At 37.3% G+C, this 23,197-nt stretch overlaps 1 protein-coding gene across 1 annotated transcript in view; it reads left to right on the top strand.

Moving 5' to 3' along the window:
• Nucleotides 1–23,197, top strand: part of LOC106081897 (poly [ADP-ribose] polymerase tankyrase) — a 54,376-nt gene that overhangs the window by 18,928 nt on the left and 12,251 nt on the right. The window contains 4 exon segments of the mRNA XM_013244151.2: nt 19,472–20,254; nt 20,568–20,728; nt 20,798–22,538; nt 22,622–22,779. Coding sequence (XP_013099605.2) covers nt 19,472–20,254; nt 20,568–20,728; nt 20,798–22,538; nt 22,622–22,779 — 2,843 coding nt within the window.

The raw sequence follows: 23,197 nt of genomic DNA, 5'->3' as shown, positions 1-23,197 counted from the left end.
TGACCGTAAAGACTAGTTGTTGTCAAAAATTCTCTCTCTATTGTGCAATTACTTTGTACGTACACAAGAAAATAATCCCAAGCAGGCCCATAGGCTTGCAAGTAATTACAATTGCGTGCTTGTCACTAGTATAGACACATATTCACATACAACATTTTTTGCTTTTTTGTTTTGACTGATCACAGAGCTTGCAGTATATTGAGCAGCTTGGACGAGTGTGGATGATAAACTCGGAACATATTAATTTTTAAAGTTTCGATACAAAAATGCTCGTATGTCCAACGACATAGAACAACACATAAATGACTTAAGGCAACACATAAATGACTGCAAAGTACAAGAAAACACAACAAGAATTTCTAAGGCACATACATTGTGCGAATAACATGCTCTATGTATCAAGAATGAATGGTATTGTCAAGATAAAAAACTTTATATGTGTCACAAATTCTTTCAAGAATTTATCGTCAAAAACCATGTACTTTTATCGTAAACAAAGTTCAACCTTTTCAGAAAAAAGTGTAAGACTTGTTTGGTGTAATTTCCAACAAAGTAACGACAGCAATGAAAGTCCAAATCATAATGGAAAAGGATAACGCGAATATAAAAACTAAGAAGTAGTAGATGTAAAGGTAGGGGGAAAAATAAAAATAAGCCAACTACATCTTATAGATAGATAGATAGATAGATAGATTTTATTTTGTTTTCTTTAAACATTACAATTCAAATTTCTATATACTGTTTGATTAAGATAACAAAATGTAAATGTAATTAGTTAATGACAATAACTTTAAATAGTTGTCTGTCAATACCATATTTGTTTTAATTTGTGCTGTTAAATAGCTAAATTTAGTATGTTTGCGTAACATTACGTTTAGATATATACATTTTATAAGCCATAAAGTTAACGTAAAATTTTATAAAGTGTAAAGTTAAGGAAAAAATTTACATATTCTTTTTTTTTTTTTTTTTTTTTTTTTTTTTTCAAAATTGTTCTCGATTTATGTAGTTCCGATATCTCAAAGCATTGCTAACATAATTATATAATCCATCCCACCCACAATAAAAAGTTCCATTTAAAATTTGTATTAGCTGTACCTCATCTAGATAGGCAGTTCCAAAATGCCGTACCCTAAATTCTTGTAATACTGGACATCTGGCTATGAAATGTTGCAAGTTTTCGACTTCTCTCAAGTTACACAATGTACATTGGTGTCTCGCTGCGTTTCTAAAAACGTTTCCATTCAGTGGAAGTACATCTGCCCTTGTTTTCATTATAATAGCTATTTTGTCCAGTTTCCAAACATCTTGCATGTATTCAATCCCGATTTCTGGATTCAAAAAACGATAAAATCTGCTTTCACTTGCTCTTGCTCTATCTATTTTCTCTGTATAGCTTTTCCTTTTGAGATTATTTACAAGTATAGTTGTGGTTGTAGACCAATCTTGCGCTGTTCTGAATAGATTTTCAATTGGAACGTTAGTGCTTTCGGACCAAGATTTCAGTGCCAAGGCCCAGAAAATTTGTTTGTTCCATATTTTTATAGAAAGCTTATGCGGGAGTCTGTTATTATCGTAAAGGAATAAAGTTTTATATATATAATCCATATGTAGTTTCAATGTGTAAAAGTGGTTGTCAGGTACATCGGTCTCTAAAGATAATATATAATTTGGTATATGTTTTGGTTGCTTTAAAACCTTTTTCAAAAAGTACCTTTGTAGTTCATCTACTTCTTCAAACCAGTTGTACCCCCACACCTGGGCTGCATATGACTGTGTGGTTTTGCACACACTCTGGAAAATTTTCCATTTCGATATAAGGGATACATTTGAGTTATTGATCAGATTTTCCCAAGCTGCGTTTATACAAATCTTCGCTCGTTTGTTTCTTTGTTCTGCATGCTTAGTAAAACTCATTTTTGGAGTTAGAAGGACTCCAAGGTAGCAGTATTCGTTCACCACTTCAATTTCTTCATTGAGGTATTTCCATCTCTCCCTTGAAGATAACCGTCCTCCATTTCGAAACACCATTATCTTGGATTTTTGCAAATTTACCACCATATTCCATCTACTACAATAGTTTTCTAAATTCCATATCATTTTTCGAAATACTTCAATATCATCAGCTAGTATGACGATGTCATCAGCGTACAGTAGTACCCGAATATTTATTTCGTCTAGCACTAACCCTCCTTCCAACCAGTCGTGTATATCATTTAAATACAGAGTGAACAGTAAAGGCGACAGCAAACACCCTTGTCTAACTCCTGTATAAGTATTAAAATGTTGCGATACATTATCTCCAGTCCAAACTACCGATTTAGTGTTTTGGTATATGTTTTGTATTAAATAAACCATCTTTGTTGAGATTCCGATTTCATGCAATTTATAGATTAAAAGTTGCCTGGGTACCATATCAAATGCGGCTGAAAAATCGACGAAAAATGCGTACACTTTCTTTCTTTCAGATAACTTGCAGTGGACGATTGATGCCAGGTTGTAAACATTGTCTACGGTTGAGTATCCTGGTCTAAAGCCTGCTTGAAATTCTTTTAATATATTATAATCACTAATCCATTTCTTTAGTCTATTATTTACAATTCCCATAAAAATCTTGGCCATTGTATTCATAAAAGAGATGCCTCTATAATTACTTGGGGTGTTTATATCGCCCTTTTTGTATATAGGAAATATTACCGACTCTTGCATGATGTTATCTAGCTGTCCTGATTCATAAATTCGATTATATTGACGTGCTAGCTCTGTAAGAAATTGATGTGATGAATATTTCAAAAACTCATACGGCACCCTGTCCATTCCTGGCGCCTTATTTTCTTTCGTTTCGTTTAAAACATCTTGAATTTCACGTACATCTATTTCTCTATCCAGTTCAATATTTGTTCTTTTCAGTACGGCATATTCAATGTTATTTGCAAACTGTGGTTTATTTAATAGCATATTGAAATATATCTTAAAATCCTCAGCAGAAATACTGCTACCGATTTTATGTTTTTGTCCTCTTATCTGTTTTGCAAGTATCCACCATTGTTTTACATCTGTGGTGTTGCAGATTTTAGCTTCTAACTCTCTGGCATACTCCAATTTCCTTTCTTTACATGTTTTCTTGTACGTCTTAACCGCATTCAGATAAGTTTCTTTGTCTTGTAGAGTGCTACTTCTCCTGAACTTATTGAGGCATTCAAATGATTTTTTTCTTGCCCTCTCACATCGACTGTTGTACCAGTCTGCTTTGTATTTGTTGCATGCATTTTGTTTATTTGTTATTACGACCGACTTCTGAATTAAATTGGACAAATCTGATAGATTGTCTATACCATTCCCATTTATAGCTAAAAGAAGGTTTTGATTCAAGCTGTTCTGGTATCGCTCAGTTGTTGCCTTTTTCCAAATAAGTTTTGGCGGTAAATTTAATGGCTTTGCATTGATATCGATTTTATTTAATTTAATTTCTATTTTTAGTGGAAAATGATCAGACCAAACTTTTTCTTCAACTTCGAATTTTTTAATCATTTTCAGTCCATAATATGATATTGCTGCTAAATCGTTAACCGAACTGCCATTTTTGCTCACATACGTGTAATGCCCCTCTTCGTCTCCTTCGGTTCTGCCATTTAGAATTAACAGTCCATTATCCTCACAGAATTCCATATATTGTTTTCCTTTTGCATTTACAATTGAGTCTTTTGAGCGCCTGGTTTCCATTCCCGCTGTGAACTCAGTTTCCAGACCGCTTTCAAGATTTTGTTGGAGGTTACCAATTCGTACATTAACATCCCCTGCTAATATTATATGTCCGTCATCTATTTTTTCAAATATTTCTCTCATCGCCTCAAAATCACAGGCCCAATTCTCTCCACGTATATAAACAGGAACGAACGTAAAACATGATTCCAGTGTGCTTATTTTAATCATATTTAAATGGTTTTCTTTCACGAAACTATAATCAACTCCTTTTGTTTGAAGATCTTTTCTAACACCGCATACTATTCCACCACTTGCACGCCCATGTATACTTGATCTTTCTGCTTTCTGCCACATTAAATTGAAGTCCTTAAAATATTTCGACCAGTTTTCTGTTTGGGTTTCCATAACATGCGTCTCAATTAATGCAAACATATCAAAGCCTCCAATGTATTCGAAAAACTCAGGGTACAAACATTTATTTTTTAAACCATTAATATTATATGAAAGTATTTTAAAAGTTGTTTCTGACAAAATATTCATTTCTTCTATTACTTGGCTATATTCATTTTTATCACTTGGGAACTTCTTTAGTTTTTTAGATTTAAATCGTTTTTTAAAATATTATATTTAACATTTAAATTGAAATCTTCTCCATACAATTCCTTAAAAATATTAATTGCGCTAGTCATACCGCACACCAACTTTTTCTCAGAGTTCCACTTAAACCATTTATTTTCAATTTTTAGCTTATCATCCCTGACTTTTATTTTGTATTTTTTGCTGAAATCCATAAGTTTTCTCCGTAGTTGAAGCATAACTATTTTATCCAGCCTTCTTTCTGCGTTGAGATCTCGTTCGATGTAGATTTGTGTTCCTTTAAGAAAATTAGTTCGATGTAAAATATCCTCTACCTCATTTTCTGTCTCGAATTGAACTAATACCGCAGCTATTCCGTTTCTTTGATATAATGTTCTTGCTGATTTGGCGCGTATGTTGTTTGGGGTTCTCAGCACTTCTTGACAGAGTTTTTGTATCTCAAAAACGTTTGTCTGTTGGATCGACAAGCCTCTAAACACCAAGTTTTTTCCCTTTATATTTGTTTCCAAATCATTTAGACGTCGCTTGAGCATATTGTTTTCATCTTTAAGAAGGTTCATCTCGTGTACCAGCCCATCGTTAGCCATCTTTAGTTGTTCAACTTCTTCAGACAATGTTGATAATCGCCCCAAAATCTCTTCATTGCATTCCTTTATTATCGCCTTTAAGCTGGCCACACTAATATCCGAGACTCTTTGTTCGTTACTCATTTTGAATTGTTTCGTATTATTCTTCACTTCTCCTTCTGGAGATAAATTATGAGCTTTTCTCTTTTCCAGTTTGTGAATTTATCTTACTTTGAGCCACAGTAGAATTTAAATTTAACGGTCAAAAATACTATTGTGAATTATGCTTATTTTGTGTATAAGTACTCTGTTGAAAGTACTCTGTGTAAACGCGGCCGCGCCTCAAAAAGACAACTGTGAACCAATCAGCTGTTTATGTTGTTTTGTTATGTTTACATTTATCTATTTCGGACACCGGTTAACATTTATATGATATTTCCAATAAATTTGTGCCAAATGTAAAAAAATTGCAAAAATTAGATAGCTTTTTTTTTAAAAAATTTGTGTGTTTACGTGACGTTGCCACTATCACCTTCACTATCAAAGCAGCACCATGTCGTCCTCGGTCTTTTGCAATAGTTTTTTGGACCTAATTTTTCCTTTGGCCACCAAATTCACAACTTCGACGGGAGCTCACACAAAAGCGTACGTATTATTTAACAGCGAGTATTGTCCACTACATCTTATACATCTACATCTTATATGACTACGTCTCATACGACAATGTCTCATATGACCAAGTCTCATACGACAATGTCTCATATGACTACGTCTTATATGACTACGTCTTACATGACTACGTTTTATATGACTACGTTTTAAATGACTACGTTTTATATGACTACGTCTTGTATGACTACGTCTTGTATGACTACGTCTTGTATGATTACGTCTTGTATGACTACGTCTTGTATGACTACGTCTTGTATGACTACGTCTTGTATGACTACGTCTTGTATGACTACGTCTTGTATGACTACGTCTTGTATGACTACGTCTTGTATGACTACGTTATATATGACTACGTCTTATATGACTACGTCTTGTATGACTACGTCTTGTATGACTACGTCTTGTATGACTACGTCTTGTATGACTACGTCTTGTATGACTACGTCTTGTATGACTACGTCTTGTATGACTACGTCTTATATGACTACGTCTTATATGACTACGTCTTATATAACTACGTCTTATATGACTATGTCTTATATGACTATGTCTTATATGACCATGTGTTATATGACTATGTCTTATATGACTACGTCTTATAGGACTACGTTTTATATGGTTACTTCTTATATGACTACGTCTTATATAACTACGTCTTATTTGACTACTTTAATGACTACGTCTTATATTAATACGTCTTATATGAACAAGGCTTAGCGGCCGTCTTTGACGACGTCTCATACGACCACATCATATACGACCATATCTTATACGACTACGTTATATACGACCATGTCTTATGCGAATACATCCTATCGGACCATTTCTTATACGACCACATCTTAAACGACTACGTCTTATACGCCACTTCTATTGCGATCACGTCTTTTACGACCACGTTTTATAAGACCACATCTTATACAACCACGTCTAGGAAGACCACACCTTATTCGACCATGTCTTATGCGACCACATCTTATACGATCACTTCTTATGCGGCCACATCTTATACGACCATGTCTTAGAACACCACACCTTATTCGACCATGTCTTATACGACCACGTCTTATACGACCATGTCTTATACGACCACATCTTATACGGCCACGTCTATAACGACCACGTCTAATGCGACATCATCTTACCACCACGTCTTATGCGGCTACATCTTATACGACCACGTCTTAGAAGACCGCACCTTATTCGACCATGTGTTATACGACCACGTCTTGTAAGACCCCTTCTTATACGATCACGTCTTATACGACCATGTCTTATTCGACCATGTTTTATTCGACCACGTCTTATACGACCACGTCTTATACGACCACGTCTTATGCGACCATGTCTTATACGACCATGTCTTATACGACCATGTCTTATACGACCACGTCTTCTACAACCACGACCACATCTTATTCAACAACATAGCTGTATACATGTATATATGTAAACGTAAAGAAAAAACTTGGAATAAGCCGACTACGTCTCATATAACTACGTCTCATAGGACAACGTCTCATTCGACAACGTCTCATATGACTACGTCTCAAATGGCTACGTGTTATATGACTACGTCTTATATGACTACTTCGTATATGACTACGTCTTATATAAGCCCGTCTTATATTACTACATTTTATATGATGACATCTTATATGATTTCCTCTTATATGACCACGTTTTCACTACCGCCTTAGACGATCACGTCTTATACGATCACATCCTATACGACCACGTCTTATGCGACCAGTTCTTATACGACGACGTCTCATGCGACCGCATCTTATACGGCTACGTCTATTACGACAACTTCTTATACGACCACATCTTATACGACCACGTTTTATACGACCACGTCTTATACGACCACATCTTATACGACCACGTCTTATACGACCACATCTTATGCGACAACGTATTATACGACGACGTCTCATGCGACCACATCTTATACGGCCAAGTCTAATACGCCATCGTCTTATACGATCACGTCTTATACGACCACGTATTATACGACCATGTTTTATCCTACCACATCATATACGATCACAACTTATACAACCACGTCTTATGCAAATACATCCTCTACGACAATTTCTTATACGACCACGTCTTATGTGACCACGTTTTATACGACCACGTCTTATACGACCACGTTTTATACGACTACGTATTATATGAACATGTCTTTTACGACCACGTTTTTTATGATGGCTTTACGACCGAAATTTTTGCGATCATGTATTATACGACCACTCGTACACGACCCCGTCATGTGAGACCATAGTTTATACGACCACGTTTTATTGAGCCAAATTATATACGACCACATCATATTCAACAACATAGTTGTGTGCAACCACTTTTATGCGACGACGTTTTTTACATCCACAATTTGTAAGACCTTTTCTTAGACGCGCACGACTTAAACGGCCAGGTCTTACGGCTGCATCTATAACGACTACGTCACATTTTATACGGCCATGTCTCAAGCAACTCCATATTATTCGTCCCTTTCAATCCCAACTTATACGACCACCTCTCCTTCAACCATTTCTTATACGACACTTCTTAATACAAACTCGTCTTATACAAATACATCTTTGCGGTTTCATCAAGAACTAAATTTCTAAGTTTTCTTATACCTCATTAATCTTGCCACAAGACCCTCATATTATTTCGCTTTCAATCGCACTTGATGGCATGTAGTACGTGTACTTTTGCAAAAAGATACATTTCAAAATTGTGAGGTTTTCTATGGATTTGATTTTGTTTCGTGTTCTTCTTCCGTTACGCCTTTAAACGGATGGGCTCTTGCATTGTCACTTGTGGTTGTGGCATTTGATATCGGTTTGAAATTTGTTTTCTTTCGGGGAAGTCTAAATAAGCAAAGCAGCCGCAGGGCCAGCAACCAAACGACCGGCAGAACCATTTGATTTGCACACTCATCGACCACATTGTAGTCTATCCGTGTCTATTGAGAATTGGGAAAGAACGGAAAACCTTGAATTACAAAAAAATGTGCACTTCAACTAGTTTTAAACGAACCAACTCCCCTACTTCATCCCCAATTTATGTTAACAATGTTTTAACATTTTTTTTTAGAGCCGGGGTTCGTATGGGCAGTGAATAAAACCCAACTTGACATTGAGAATTTTGAATTTATTTGTTTTCATTAAACAGTCTTTTGGCTGAATGACTGCGCTGTGGTTTCAGTCTTTTTGTCCATGGGGAACGATGAGTCACTTACTTGCTCATTGTGGCCAAAACTTTAAGACCCTGCTGATGTTGAGGCTAATTTCGGTGATAAGTAACGTATAACCGATAAAAGACACAAACCAAGCTTTTTTATTTATTTTATATCCGGTAAATAAGTAATACGAACCAATAACTAAAGAAAAACTGTTTTCAAATTTTAAGAAAAATAAAAATTTTATGACAATGTTCTAATTTTTGTAAAGTTTTAATGGAAGTACAATAAAATTATGACATTTTCTACGAAAATCAAATTTTGAAAATTAAAATGAATAAATTTCCATGAAAATCTAAATTTGACGAAATTTTGTATGAGATAAGATTGACATTTTCCCCATAATACTAAAATGTTTTCTTTAAGTTTAAAATCTTACTATACAAGGGAATTTTTTACGAAATTCTACGGAAAAGTAATTTTAAATTTCATATTGTTACAAATACCAGGAAGTCTCCAAATCGCTATGACATTTTCACATACAGTAGGATGATTTAGTGGTTTGCCACATTGATATGAAAACACTTGAGCTCCGGCAATGGTTGTTGCTATTAATTAGGTATTCAGTTCAGCGTGATGAAAACTTGTCTCTGTAACTTTGGTGTTTCGAAAATAAAAGAAACAGACGTCGTTACCCACTAACACAGAATAATTGTTTGTCAGTGCGGTGTTGACAAAGGCAAGCATTTCACATGTGATGGTTGGTGGCCTCCATTCACGTGGGCTCAAAAATGAAGACGTTAAACCATAAATTAAGCCTTATGAATTGAAGTGCAGAAAAATGTAGCTAGAAAAACTATTGGAAAATCTGAAGACAAAAAAACACCTTTCAAACACATATTTCGAAGTCACGTCATTGTTGGTGCTTAATTGATGTTGGTGGAGGTTTTTTGTACGTTACAAAAATTTTGTTAAACTATGTTTCCATGTTATTGTTGCAATGGTTTTTCAAAATAGGTTTTTGAGGCGCTTGGTAACTACGTCTAATGGACATGAATGGTTACATGAATGAATGGTTCATGGAAGCATTGTTGCCACTTCATAGCCATTCAATTTTCGGATTATCAACAAAATATATAGGCTTAAGAAACAAAAAGACTATTAGCTAATCCACTAAGTTAGTTAGATTTACACAATTGATTAATAAATACAAGAAAATAAAAAGAAATGTTCGAAACAATCGAACTGGTTGTCCGAACATTTTAAAATTTTTTAAAAAGGCCTAGTCTGTCACTGCTGTTGTGTCATAACGACAAAAATTGTCTAAGTGAGTCTGATTTCAGACTGCCACTCTAGGGATCCCCATTTGGGACGAAAATTCGACTTTTAGACTTTTCGACTTTATCAAAAGGTCGTATTTTAAAAAAGTAGACGTTCCGACTTTTTAGCAAATATTTGCAAAATTTTCTTAATAAGATACTTTTTTTTTCCTAAAAATTTTCGTAAACGTTTGCCATCAAGATATAATAATTTCTTTGCATTTTCATAAAGGGGAGGTATTAAGAAAAAATTTTAAACGCAAAATTTGCGCATTTTTGTATCAAACCTCACCTGGCTATCGAAAGCCAATATGACAATTTTTTTACTATATTTCAAAAGTTTCTACATTCCCGCTTATATTTCCCCATTTTTCGTATTTGAATTAACGCTTAAAATGGTCTATATATCCTGGCCAACTTCCAACTAGTGTTTTTCTGAATGTTATAACCCAAGTAGAACGAACTTTTATTCACTATAACTTCCTCCATAGCGCAGAGGTTAGCATGTTCGCCTACGACGCTGAACGCCTGGGTTCGAATCCTGGCGAGACCATCAGAAACAATTTTCAGCGGTGGTTTTCCCCTTCTAATGCTAGCAACATTTGTGAGGTACTATGCCATTTAAAACTTCGCTCCAAAGAGGTGTCGCACTGCGGTACGCCGTTCGGACTCGGCTATAAAAAGGAGGCCCCTTATCATTGAGCTTAAAAACTTGAATCGGACTGCTCTCATTGAAATATGAGAAGTTTGCCCCTGTTCCTTAGTGGAATGGGCAAAATTTGCAACTTCCTCTATTCTACCCGATATATGTATCCGGCATTATCAAAGACCATTTGTCAAAAATGTCGGATTTTCCAAATTTTGTTGTTGTCGTCACCATTTAAGACGAAAAAAGACCACCTACTCCAAATTGGAGTCTATCTATTCTAAATTCCATCTAGACTTCACTAAATTCGGTACAAAAATGTATTTGTGCAATATACCCTTATATGTGAGCTACTCTAAAATATTGATCGATTCGTCGATTCGCTAAGCCTAAAGTCACTTGCCAAATTTTAGACATATTGGGAGTACTTTTGTTGAGGATCTTCATCTAGATGTGGACCGATAGAGATAATATTCGATATATTTGTCCAAATTTCAACAAAATCGAACATTAAATACGCCTTTTGGGATCTAAAGAGTTCAAATCTGGAGTCCACTCTATGGCGGGGTAATGAATATATATAGTCCTATACAACCCATCCTCGAACATCCACGGTTAATGGATAAAAAAATCTTTTGTGCTAAAATTCATCTTCCATAAACATAAAACTATTAAGATGAATCTTACACTTATAAGGAGGTAGTCCCAAAATATTGGCTTGGATATGCGTAAACTTTGGGACGAGTGATTATTACCCATCTGAATACCGCTGCTGAATTTCATCAAATCGATTCAACCATGTCATGATATTACCATATTTTGCATTCCGTTTAAATAACTATTAAATTTTTTGCAACGCATCACTAATTAGGACCAACATAAGCAAAGCCAAACATTTGTCCAGCTGTGTTTTTTCTTTTCGACTATTCGACTTCAAAATCGAGTATTCGACTTTAAAATCGATAATTCGACTTTTTAAACATTGAAAGTCTATTTCGACTTGGTGACATTTTTACACAAATAGTCGACTAATCGATTAGTCGAAAGTCGATTTGCTATCCCTAAGCCACTCCAACCTAACCTAAGCGAAATTTAGAACCAGTAAGGAAAGTCAGGAGTCGGGCGGCGCCGCTGTATAATATCGTACACCTACCCTTTTGTACCAATTTTTTCAAATGAGTCACTAAACAATCTGCACCAAATTTCGACCAAATACGTTTAAACTGTAATACGTACGGTTGGCAAATGATAACATCATTGCAAATTACGCAAAATCTGACGAACATATATATAGGAGCTATATATAAATCTGAACCGATTTCGATCAAACTTTATAAATATTGTGGTAGTCGTCGAGGAAAGCGTTGTGGAAAATTTTGGCAAGATTTGCTTATATATGCGCTTGCAGTGGCTCTAGAAGTGAAAATCGGGGGATATATTTATATGAGAGCTATATCTAAATCTGCAACGATTTCTATGAAATTAACCAGTAGTGTCGAAAGTCCTAAGGAAATCCTTCCTGCCAAATTTAGACAAGACAGAAATCCTTCCTGCCAAATTTGGAGAAAATCGGTCAACAAACGAGCACATTATTGCAATATTTCTCAAAATCGGACGAACATATATATGGGAGCTACATCTGATTTTGTTCAAACTAAATAGATATTGTGGTAGTCGTCAAGAAAAGCGTTGTACAACTGAGGCGGCAGCCCTTGCCGATGAAGGAAGGACTTCATCGGGTCAATCCGGTACGAACAACCGGCTGCCATGGGATTGGGAGAGATTCATACCTATTTTGTGTAAAAAAAAAAAACATTTTTTCAGCTAGCCTCCACCCACAAAGTTGGCTTGAAATACTTTTAAGCATATAAAACTGTTTAAAGCGGTGTTTTAGTGGAAAAAATATGGTAATAGTCGATCTGTTTCTCTTGCACTGCAATAATTATACACAATTATCTCGTTGAACTCAGATTTAAATCATTCATACAGTACCTTCTGGTATGCGATATCAGGACAATCCCGTCCTACCGAGAAGGCTCACAGATGTTGGGCACAATGTAGACGGGTCGTAGGCTTGAAATGGGTCCTGAATCCGAGGATAGTTGTTGTTGTTGTTGTTGTCACAGGAGGGAGGGGGCGATCCTCGTCAAGCTCCTGTATGTGAGCAAGCTCGTTCTGGTCCAATGGACCGATCGCCGTGGGAACAGGGTGACCATTTTTTGTTTAAATGCGCCAATAACTCGCCACTCAGTATTTGTGCAAGAGCCGGTGCCGCCCGACCTCTCACTGAAACTCTCCGCTCGATACCGCTGATTGTACGCGACTGTCGATGCATTTACTCTGTATGGAGCATTCCACTATCCGCAATCTGTGGACGCGCCCGGTAGCTCGCAGTTAAGCTTCTCGTGACTGCAATGAACACCACAAAGATCGGACCTCAATGTTCCAACCTGCGTGATGCTCACAGCTACCCTGTGCCGAGCCGAGGATAGACCACTGGCTCTACAGGAACGTGATTAGACCAAAACTTACTTACTACTCAATAGTTTGTTAGACTGCGATGATGAAAAGTGAAACGTTAGGATAATACAACATGTTCAAATCCTAACGGGCAATGAGGACCTCGCCTACCAAGGGCTCTAAAGACGGATATATGACCCATAAACATACAGATTAAGTGTGAGACAGTCACGGCGACCGTTAGACTTAAGGCGATGGGAGAATGGATAGAGGAAAGAAGCGGGTCATACCTTCGCGATGTGATCGAGGCGACGATAGGAAACCTCGAAGGAATGGAAGGTGACATTTGGGGTCGAGTGCGAGGAACTACAATATGCATATGCAATACTAGAAAAGAGTAATCCCCACAGTAGCGGTTAGCCAGACCGAACTTTTAACTTTGGAAAGGGTAGTTGAATGCATAAAATACATTAGTGGTTCATCTCCCTCTCTATCTATCTGCAATCCCTTTAACATTTTCGAGATATGTTTATAGTCTTAAGACTTATTATAAGTTTAATATTAATTATAAACTTTTGTTCAGCTGTTAAAATAGACAAAAATATCTGCTTAATTATGGTGAATATTATTGACGTTGTTTACCAGAGGGGATCAATTTGTAAGGTGCTCCCCATTTGTTTGGTTTTTTTAAAACACTGTCACACGCAAAACAAATGAGTTGGTGTGAACAGTTGGCAGGCTTATGTAAACCAAATTAGCAAAGCAGTTTCGAACTGATAATATATATTAAAATTTATCACTTTGCTTATTTTTATTTATTTATTTATTTTTTTTTTTGGCAGAGCGACTGGTATAGAGATATAGAGACAACTTAATCGTTTTAAGCAGGGCAGCTGCTGTTATTTGTTATTATCTTAAATGCGGATATGAATGAATAACCGATAAGATATCAGTCTCCAATATAGAAACAAAGATTACAACGTCTGTTGTCGTAATATTTTCAATTTTTTAGGTGGCCTTCGATTTAAGTGATAGCAAACTTTAGATAGTGAATATGGTATTGCCAATGTAAAAGTGTTTACTCTTTTTTTATAAAAAAATAGTATTTGATAGACTTTTTAATTTATCAATAAATTAAAATTTATATAAAAGTAGTATAAAGTCCATTAAATACGAGATGAAGTTTCATTCGATACAAAAGCACACTCGACCACTTTTTGCCCTTTAGCCACTATCACGCATGTGTTTGTCTAATTACATGTCAATTTTGCATATTTTAAAGTTGCACACATAGTGTGATGCGAATGAAACTAACATATGACAAGCACATTTCAAAATAACACAAATTAATTTTTTTTTCACACCTTTATGATTTAATTAGCTTTCTAACAACTTTATGATTTTGTTTACATTTTTGAGTTACATATGTCGTAAGAAAATTACACATACAAGTTTGGTAGCAAGAAAGGCGAATCGTATGTTAACTGACAATTTTGAGATACATGTGAATTACACGTGGCATGTCATAAGACAAACACATATAGTGTGATATCAGTTTTAGACGTTATTTTTAGCAAAATTTATTACTTAGACAAAAGTTGTTGAGTAATTTTTTGAGATTCTCCTGGTCAAAGTTGACGCCACACATTTGCTTTAAGCCGCAATTACACGACAATTAGTTGTCTTATGACATGTCACTTTTTGTACTCACATGTAATTTAAAATGTTTGTCAAAATTGTCAATTTTCATATGATTTATCATTTTTGCTATCACACCTGTGTGTTATTTTCGTTAACATAACCTAAAAATATTAGAAAATCTGGTTTCGAATTACCGCATACGTGTTCGAGTGTGCTTTCGTATCGAATGAAATTTCATTTTTATGTCAAATTTTTTATAAGTAAACAATCGCGCTCCTAAATTTCAAAAATTCCCGTTCAATAAAGAAATTCATAATTCACAATGGAGATATTCACAATAGATATATTCATAATATAGAGATTCACAATGGAGAGATTTCGAACGATTTTACTCGTTCACGTATACGGCAATGCGGCCCCTAATTTTTTTTCGTAAACATTGTTAAAGTTGACAACAAAACATTCGAACGACAACAAAAACATCTTCCTTTGTGTTTTTGTCAGAAGAAATAGAGCACGCTCTAAACCAAAATTATAGTATTCAAAAACTTAAAACAGTTTTATAGTAGGTTTATTTGACAGTTCTAAAAAGCAATCCGTCAAATAAGCCTGCTTTAAGTTTTGTGTATATGGGTATCAAGCACCAAGTAGAAAATATGGTATTCCCTGACATAAAGTATGGTTAGTATGGCGAATGACATGAGGAGATATCTAAAGATATTAGTATTTCCAATGGGACCTAGAATTTTCAGTTACAACGCGTTAAGCGAACAAGAGGTATTGAGAGAAAAAAGAAAGATACGTATATTCCTTAGAAAGAAGAGAGAATTGAAGAGACGTGCGTAGAAAAAAATATTTTAACAGATATGTATATAGTGCTAAGAATATGGAAAGACTCTTTTCCAGGTACTGGTACGCTGTGGCAGCGACGATGATACCAAAAGAATCAAACCCTCATACCGGTATAGTTTAGCGTAGCAGTTACCCGGCTGTGAAACATTGGACTATTTAAGATGTCTTACCTACGCAATATTGATGTCCCGTACCCAAAAAAAGAGACAATACAGTACGTGCAAACTACTGAAAAATAAGCCTGCTTCCTATCGCATTCAAATTCTTTCTTTGAAATATGATATATTGTTGAAATTCGTTTCGTCTTTTATAGAGATAAGTTTCAAATAGATTTTTCCAAAATGTTAAAATATAGTGGATATGGTGTTCATAGCAAAGAATTGAAACATTCAACAAGGGTTAATTTTTTTATTATTTCTATAAAAATTGATTATAAAATATGGAATTTACCAGATATCATTAACCACATATTACACTTATAACATATGAGTGCATGTGTCTGTTTTAAATCACACTAATGATTCGCTGAAATAGTCCAAGCGTCAGTTCTAAGAAAAGACAAACGTTAGGCCCTTCCCTTCTTTCCCCCTCTTGATAATTCGAATGGGATACACCGCAACCAACAACCACGTGCACATACATAAGTGCCACCTTCAATATTCATACGGCGGCTTTATATTCGTAACAAAGTGGGTAACCTTGGGTCTTCTTTCATAATTAAGAGGAAAAAAGTAATAATTCGCCAAGAATATGGTACATGCATATATATGCACTCAAATTCCACATGCTTCTGTACACAACGATACATGATCGTATGTATTTACATCGTCAGATGTTCATGTGTATGTAAGTGGTATACTTGTATATATGGGAAAAGGGCAAATAACAACAAAGCCACACATCTCTATTAGTCACATCACTTTTAAATACTCACAATGTCAACGGAAAAGGAGGTAATAGTGCCCAAACACATGGTGGTCGTAAGATAAGTTGGTTAAATGTAATTTTTTTTATAGAAAATATCATATTTTGCTACGAACATCTCATCCCGATAGGGTGTATACCTATATGCGAGGTCAAGTCTTAACAGCGTTGCATGCTCAAAGGGTTCACAAATATCGCCAGCTTTAGGAAGAATGGGTTTTCGCCACGATTTTAACCCCGATTTTGGTATTATAAATGGACACGCTTACCTATGCGCCACGGTAGCTGCCGTTAAATAAGATATTTATATATATATAAGTCTGTTCGCGTACTTTTCCAGTAAAAATTTGCCAGTATAAATTTGCAGGAGATTAAGAAAAGCTTTTAGTCTCTTTTGCTATTTATTTGAATTAAACAGCTGGTTTTCATAAAACAGCTGTTTGATGCTGCAATTACTCTCAATTACCAAACTCTCAAAATTGTGCACGATCTTACGCACTCTCTCGCTCTCTTCTGCTGGCAAATAATGAAAGCGAACGACTTCCAGTAACAATTTGTGCAAATTTGCACACATTTTTGAGTAAACACACTTTATATTCCTTTTAATCAGTTCGAAACTATTGTTTATCCATAGATGTTTTAGGGTGTGAAGGGTACACATATGAACAGATATTACAGTATACTTTTAGGCATTTGCAAAAGTTGATAATTCGACTCTATAAAATTGCTATCTTTACTTTTTTCGTCACAGACCTTAGGATATTTTATTAAACTCAAAATAGACTTCGCTCCTTCTTCAATTTTAAACACCTTTATCCACTTGGTCTTTCGTTCGGAGTTACGGTCTTCCCCTTCTGCATGATAAACCCAGGTTTATATTAAACTTTTTATTTTTTTACTTTTTAGTTCGAGCTGATGTGATTCCAATCATCGTGTATGCGTTTTTCTGATGCATTCTCCTCATCAGCGAACTGCCGCCAGTCTTAAATAGTTCAGCTGGTTACCCATCGGCTCCTGCAGATTTGTTATTCGTCATAAGGTTAAATGCTACGTTAATCTTATTCCGACTAGGCTGTTATCGGGGGTTGATTGTGTGGTATCCTTGTCGACGCCCCTATCGAATATCAGAGGGATGAGAAAAGTGTTATTTGCATATCCTAAGCACACTAGCAGGATGATGGGCCTGTACCAAAGCCATTGGATTGATGTTTAATTCTTTGGTTGAATCTTCGGACTTCATTCTGACTATTGAACATCTCGACTGGAACTCAGAAATATATATGTATACATTTCTCACCTCTTCTTTTCACCCTAATTCGCTTGGCTCGTAACAACTTTCGGCAAGGTTGCTCTGTATGCCGCATTCTTTTTGAGCTTGTATCTTTTTATACCCACCACCATAGGATGGGGCTATACTAATCTAATCATTCCGTTTGTAACACCTCAAAATATTCGTCTAAGACCTCATAGAGTATATATATTCTTGATCATCTTGTCGTTTTGAATCGATCTAGCCATGTCCGTCCGGCTGTCAAAAACACGATAGAGGTCGAACGCGTAAAGCTAGCCGCTTGAAAATTTCCACACATACTTAATATCAATGTAGATCTTTGGGGATGAAAAATGGGCCATATCGGTTCAGATTTAGATACAGCTCCCATATAAGGCTATCTCCAGATTTGACTTCTTGAGCCCCTTGAAGAAGCCATTTTTTTCGATTCGGCTGAAATCTTGCACTTGATGTTATTGTATGACTTCCAACAACTGTACCAAGTGCGGACCGATTCGGTTTATAACCTGGTATAGCTCCCATACTGACTTCCTGAGCCTTTACAAGCCGAAATTTTAGTCCGATTTGGCTGACATTTTTCATGTACTGTTTTGTTATGACTTCCAACAGCTGTGTTAGGTATGGTCCAAATAGGTCTATAATCTGATAAAGCTCCCATATAAACCGATCTCCCGATTTGGCTTCTTAAGCCCCTGGATGACGCAATTTTTGTCTGATTTGTTTGAAATTTTGCACTTGGTGTTCTTTTATGACTTGGAACTGTGCCAAGTACGGTCCAAATCGGTCTATAACGTGATATAGCTCCTATGTAAACCGATCGCCCTATTTGACTTCTTGAGCCTTTACAAGCAGCAACTTTTGTCCAATTTGGCTGAAATGTTGGATGTAGTGTTTTGTCATGACTTCCAACAACTGTGCCAAGTACGGCCAAAATCGGTCTATAACTTGATATAGCTCCCATGTAAACCGATCTCTCGATCATCCTTGTTTGGTACCTAGAAGCTTTAATTTTTCACAAATGGGATGAAGAAGATAAAGCCACTTAAAACCCCGATATGATTTTTAGAAATTCCTAAATAATGGTTAGCACTTCAGCTGATGGCACAAGTTCTCCTGGGCAACCCTATTAAAGTGTTGCTTTGAGTATTACGAATGTTTTCCAAAACATTTGGAATTTATGCCAATTTTGGTGAAGTGATGATCCACTCAAAGAGAATAAAATTTGAAAAATTATCATATTAGGGCATACTATTGTGGTTTTCAGTAGGCTACACCAAATTTACCAAACTTTAACATCTTTCCTCATACACCAACCACCAAGGGATTGATAATAAAACAAAATAAAAAACACATACAGTGGGAAAAAAAGAACATCACCCGTCCTCAAAATTCTCAACGCCATTATAATCAACACTTGTCCCCGAATGGCTAACAATGGCAAGAATGACAGAAACAAAATCAAATTGACACTTTGTATTGCTGTTTGCAACCTTCTAAATCCCTGCCTCCATCCACAAACCATGTCAGATTATTTTACACTGTTATGCATTAGTGCTAATTTATGTGTTGTTGTTTTTCTCACATTTCTTGTTCTTTCATTTTTAGGTTACGGTCGCCGTGAGGTTGTTGAGTTTCTGCTTAACAATGGTGCTTCCATACAAGCCTGCGATGAGGGTGGCCTACATCCCCTACATAATGCCTGCTCATTTGGCCATGCGGAAGTAGTGCGGCTCTTGCTTAAAGCCGGGGCATGTCCGAACACCACAGACAATTGGAATTATACACCCCTGCATGAGGCAGCCAGCAAGGGTAAAGTGGATGTTTGCATAGCTTTGCTGCAACATGGTGCCAATCCGAATATACGCAACTCGGAGAATAAGACCCCTTTGGAGTTGGCCGATGAGAATACAAGACCGGTGCTGACGGGCGAATATCGTAAGGATGAACTTTTAGAGGCGGCTCGATCAGGAGCCAAGGAACGTCTGTTGGCCCTGCTGACACCACTCAATGTTAATTGTCATGCTAGCGATGGTAGACGTTCAACACCTTTACATTTAGCAGCGGGTTATAATCGGATAGCAATTGTCGAAATTCTGTTGGCACATGGCGCGGATGTGCATGCTAAAGATAAAGGTGGTTTGGTGCCATTACACAATGCCTGTTCGTATGGTCACTTTGAGGTGACCAAACTATTGATCAAGGCCGGTGCTGATGTCAATGCCAATGATTTATGGGCATTTACGCCGTTGCACGAAGCTGCCTCTAAGAGTCGAGTCGAAGTATGTAGTCTGCTCCTGAGCAAAGGTGCCAATCCCACGCTGCTCAATTGTCATAATAAGTCGGCGATTGATTCGGCGCCAACCAGGGAACTACGTGAAAGAATTCACTGTAAGAAGATTGCAATTATAATGATGCCTTCAATAGCGTATCTTTCGTTTCAAGACAAATCGAAGAGCTTAAAGAAGCTGCTAATATCACTGAAATTTGTTCACTCGTTTCTTTCGACAATCGATAAAATCAAGTGATGTCGTTGAATTGTGCAACAAATCGAGTGGCATACTATAAGTGATGTTGGCAGTAAGCCAAGTCATGTTCTCAAAATCTTATCCTCACTTTTCTCCATGCTCCGATTTGTCTTGGATTTTTTTTCAATATTTTCCTCCTTGATGAACCGAATAATTTCATTCTTGTGTGCTTTCAGATGAATACAAGGGTCATTGTGTCTTAGATGCTTGCAAAACAGGAAATATTCCACGCCTAAAGAAATTCCTCTCTTCCGAAACGGTAAACTTCATACATCCTTACTCCGGCGATACACCTCTACATGCCACAGCGGTATCCATAGATCCCAAACGAAAACAGGTAATGACAATAAAGACTTCTATAACAATGCTTGGCTTTATTTGAACAATTCTTGTGCTTGGTTTTTAGATATCAGAGCTGTTGATACGCAAGGGTTCCCTCTTGAATGAGAAAAACAAGGCATTCCTTACACCGCTGCATGTGGCAGCGGAACAATTACATTATGATATTATGGATACTCTCTTGAAAAACGGTGCCAAAGTCAATGCCCTCGATGGTCTGGGCCAGACGGCTTTACACAAATGTGCTCGTGACGAACAGGCCGTGAGATTATTGCTGTCGTATAATATTGACACCACGATCATTTCGTTGGAAGGTTATACGGCTGCCCAATTGGCCTCGGATAGTGTTTTGAAGATTCTCAAAGATCCTCCAGACACTGAGACACATTTGTTGGAAGCTGCCAAGGCAGGGGATTTGGACACAGTACGGCGCATTGTTTTGGCCAATCCGCATTCGGTGAATTGTCGCGATTTGGATGGTAGACATTCAACACCGCTGCATTTTGCCGCGGGCTTCAATCGTGTTCAAGTGGTGGAATTTCTATTGGAGCAAGGGGCCGAGGTGCATGCAGCCGATAAGGGTGGTCTGGTGCCTCTACACAATGCCTGCTCCTATGGGCATTTTGAGGTGACCAAGCTGTTGATCAAGGCGGGGGCTAATGTGAATGTTTCCGATTTATGGAAGTTTACGCCACTGCATGAAGCTGCCGCCAAGGGAAAATATGACATAGTGAAATTACTGCTAAAACATGGCGCGGATCCCACAAAGAAGAATCGTGATGGTGCCACACCTGCTGATTTAGTCAAAGAGTCCGATCATGATGTGGCGGAACTGTTGAGAGGCAACTCGGCCCTGTTAGATGCTGCCAAAAAGGGAAATCTTGCACGAGTCCAAAGGCTGGTGACCCCTGAAACCATCAATTGTCGTGATGCTCAGGGTCGCAACTCGACTCCGCTACATTTGGCCGCTGGCTATAACAACTACGAAGTGGCCGAGTACTTGCTCGAGAATGGGGCAGATGTAAATGCCCAAGACAAGGGTGGCCTAATACCACTCCATAATGCCTCTTCGTATGGGCATTTGGAAATAGCTGCCCTACTCATCAAACACAAGACTGTGGTAAATGCTACCGACAAATGGGGCTTCACACCCCTGCACGAAGCAGCCCAAAAGGGACGCACTCAGCTGTGCTCATTGCTTTTGGCCCATGGGGCCGATTCATATATGAAAAACCAAGAAGGCCAAACACCCATTGAATTAGCCACGGCAGATGATGTCAAATGTTTGCTACAAGATGCCATGGCCACATCATTGAGTAGCTCAGCACTGAGTGCTTCCCAGCAATCATTACTTAGTAACAATTCCACTCCTCTGGCACCGGTTACAACGACAACAGCTGCAGCCGCTGCCGCTGCCAATAGTTTATCGACCACCAATTCCAATGTGGCAGCTTGTACGGTGTTATCGCCCAGCACTGAAACCGTTACTCTGCCTTCGGGTGCTTCAATGACCCTAAGTGTTCCTGTGCCTCTTCCTTTGTCCACACGCATTAGTCCAGCCCAGGGTGCTGAAGCTAATTCCACCGATTTGGGTGAAGATGTTGCTGATCCCGAGTCAATAACCAACATTGCCAGTTTCTTAAGCAGTCTACAACTAGAACACTTAACTGATCTCTTCGAGAGGGAACAAATCACCTTGGAAATACTTGCAGAAATGGGCCATGAAGACTTAAAACAAGTAGGCGTTTCAGCCTATGGTTTTCGTCATAAAATCCTAAAGGGCATTGCTCAATTGAGAGCAACCACAGGTGAGTATAATGAATAGAATGATGCATATGCATAAAGTCTGTGATACATAGTCATGTTTCCTTTTTTGTTTGGCTATTCATAGGCATTGGCAACAATGTCAATCCTGGAACACTGCTAGTTGATCTTTTACCCGATGATAAAGAATTTCTAGCAGTCGAAGAAGAAATGCAAGCCACCATTAGAGAACACAGGGATAACGGTCAGGCAGGTGGCTATTTCACGCGTTATAATATTATAAGGGTAAGTGCAAATAATGTATTTTATTGTAGAATATTAAAATTGTTTAATAATGAAAGAATTAAAAAAAAAATCGTGAAAGTTTTTCAACATAACATTCTATGTCATTGTGTGGTGTGTTGTTGTTGTCGTAGGCACATTTTCATGAGGAGGTAGTGATTTTTGTCACTTTCGGTCCATGCAACCGATCGCCGCGGGAAAATGATGACCAGTAGTTATAAATAGGCGTCAACAACCCGCCTTGCCATATCGAGCATCATAGGCACTCAGTATTTAAGCAAGAGGTCTGTCTTTTACTGAGACTTTCCACTCGATATCGTCGGCGACTGTCGTTTCAGCTACACCGTATGAAGCATTCCACTATCCGCAGATCCCAGCTATGCTTCTCGTTGTTGTTGTTTTAGCCGTGTGTTGTACACTG

Source organism: Stomoxys calcitrans, chromosome 2 (assembly GCF_963082655.1).
Source record: "Stomoxys calcitrans chromosome 2, idStoCalc2.1, whole genome shotgun sequence".
NCBI classification, from domain to species: Eukaryota; Metazoa; Arthropoda; class Insecta; order Diptera; family Muscidae; genus Stomoxys; species Stomoxys calcitrans.
The sequence above is the reverse complement of the archived record's forward strand: the minus strand, read 5'-3'. Positions and strand labels throughout refer to the sequence as shown.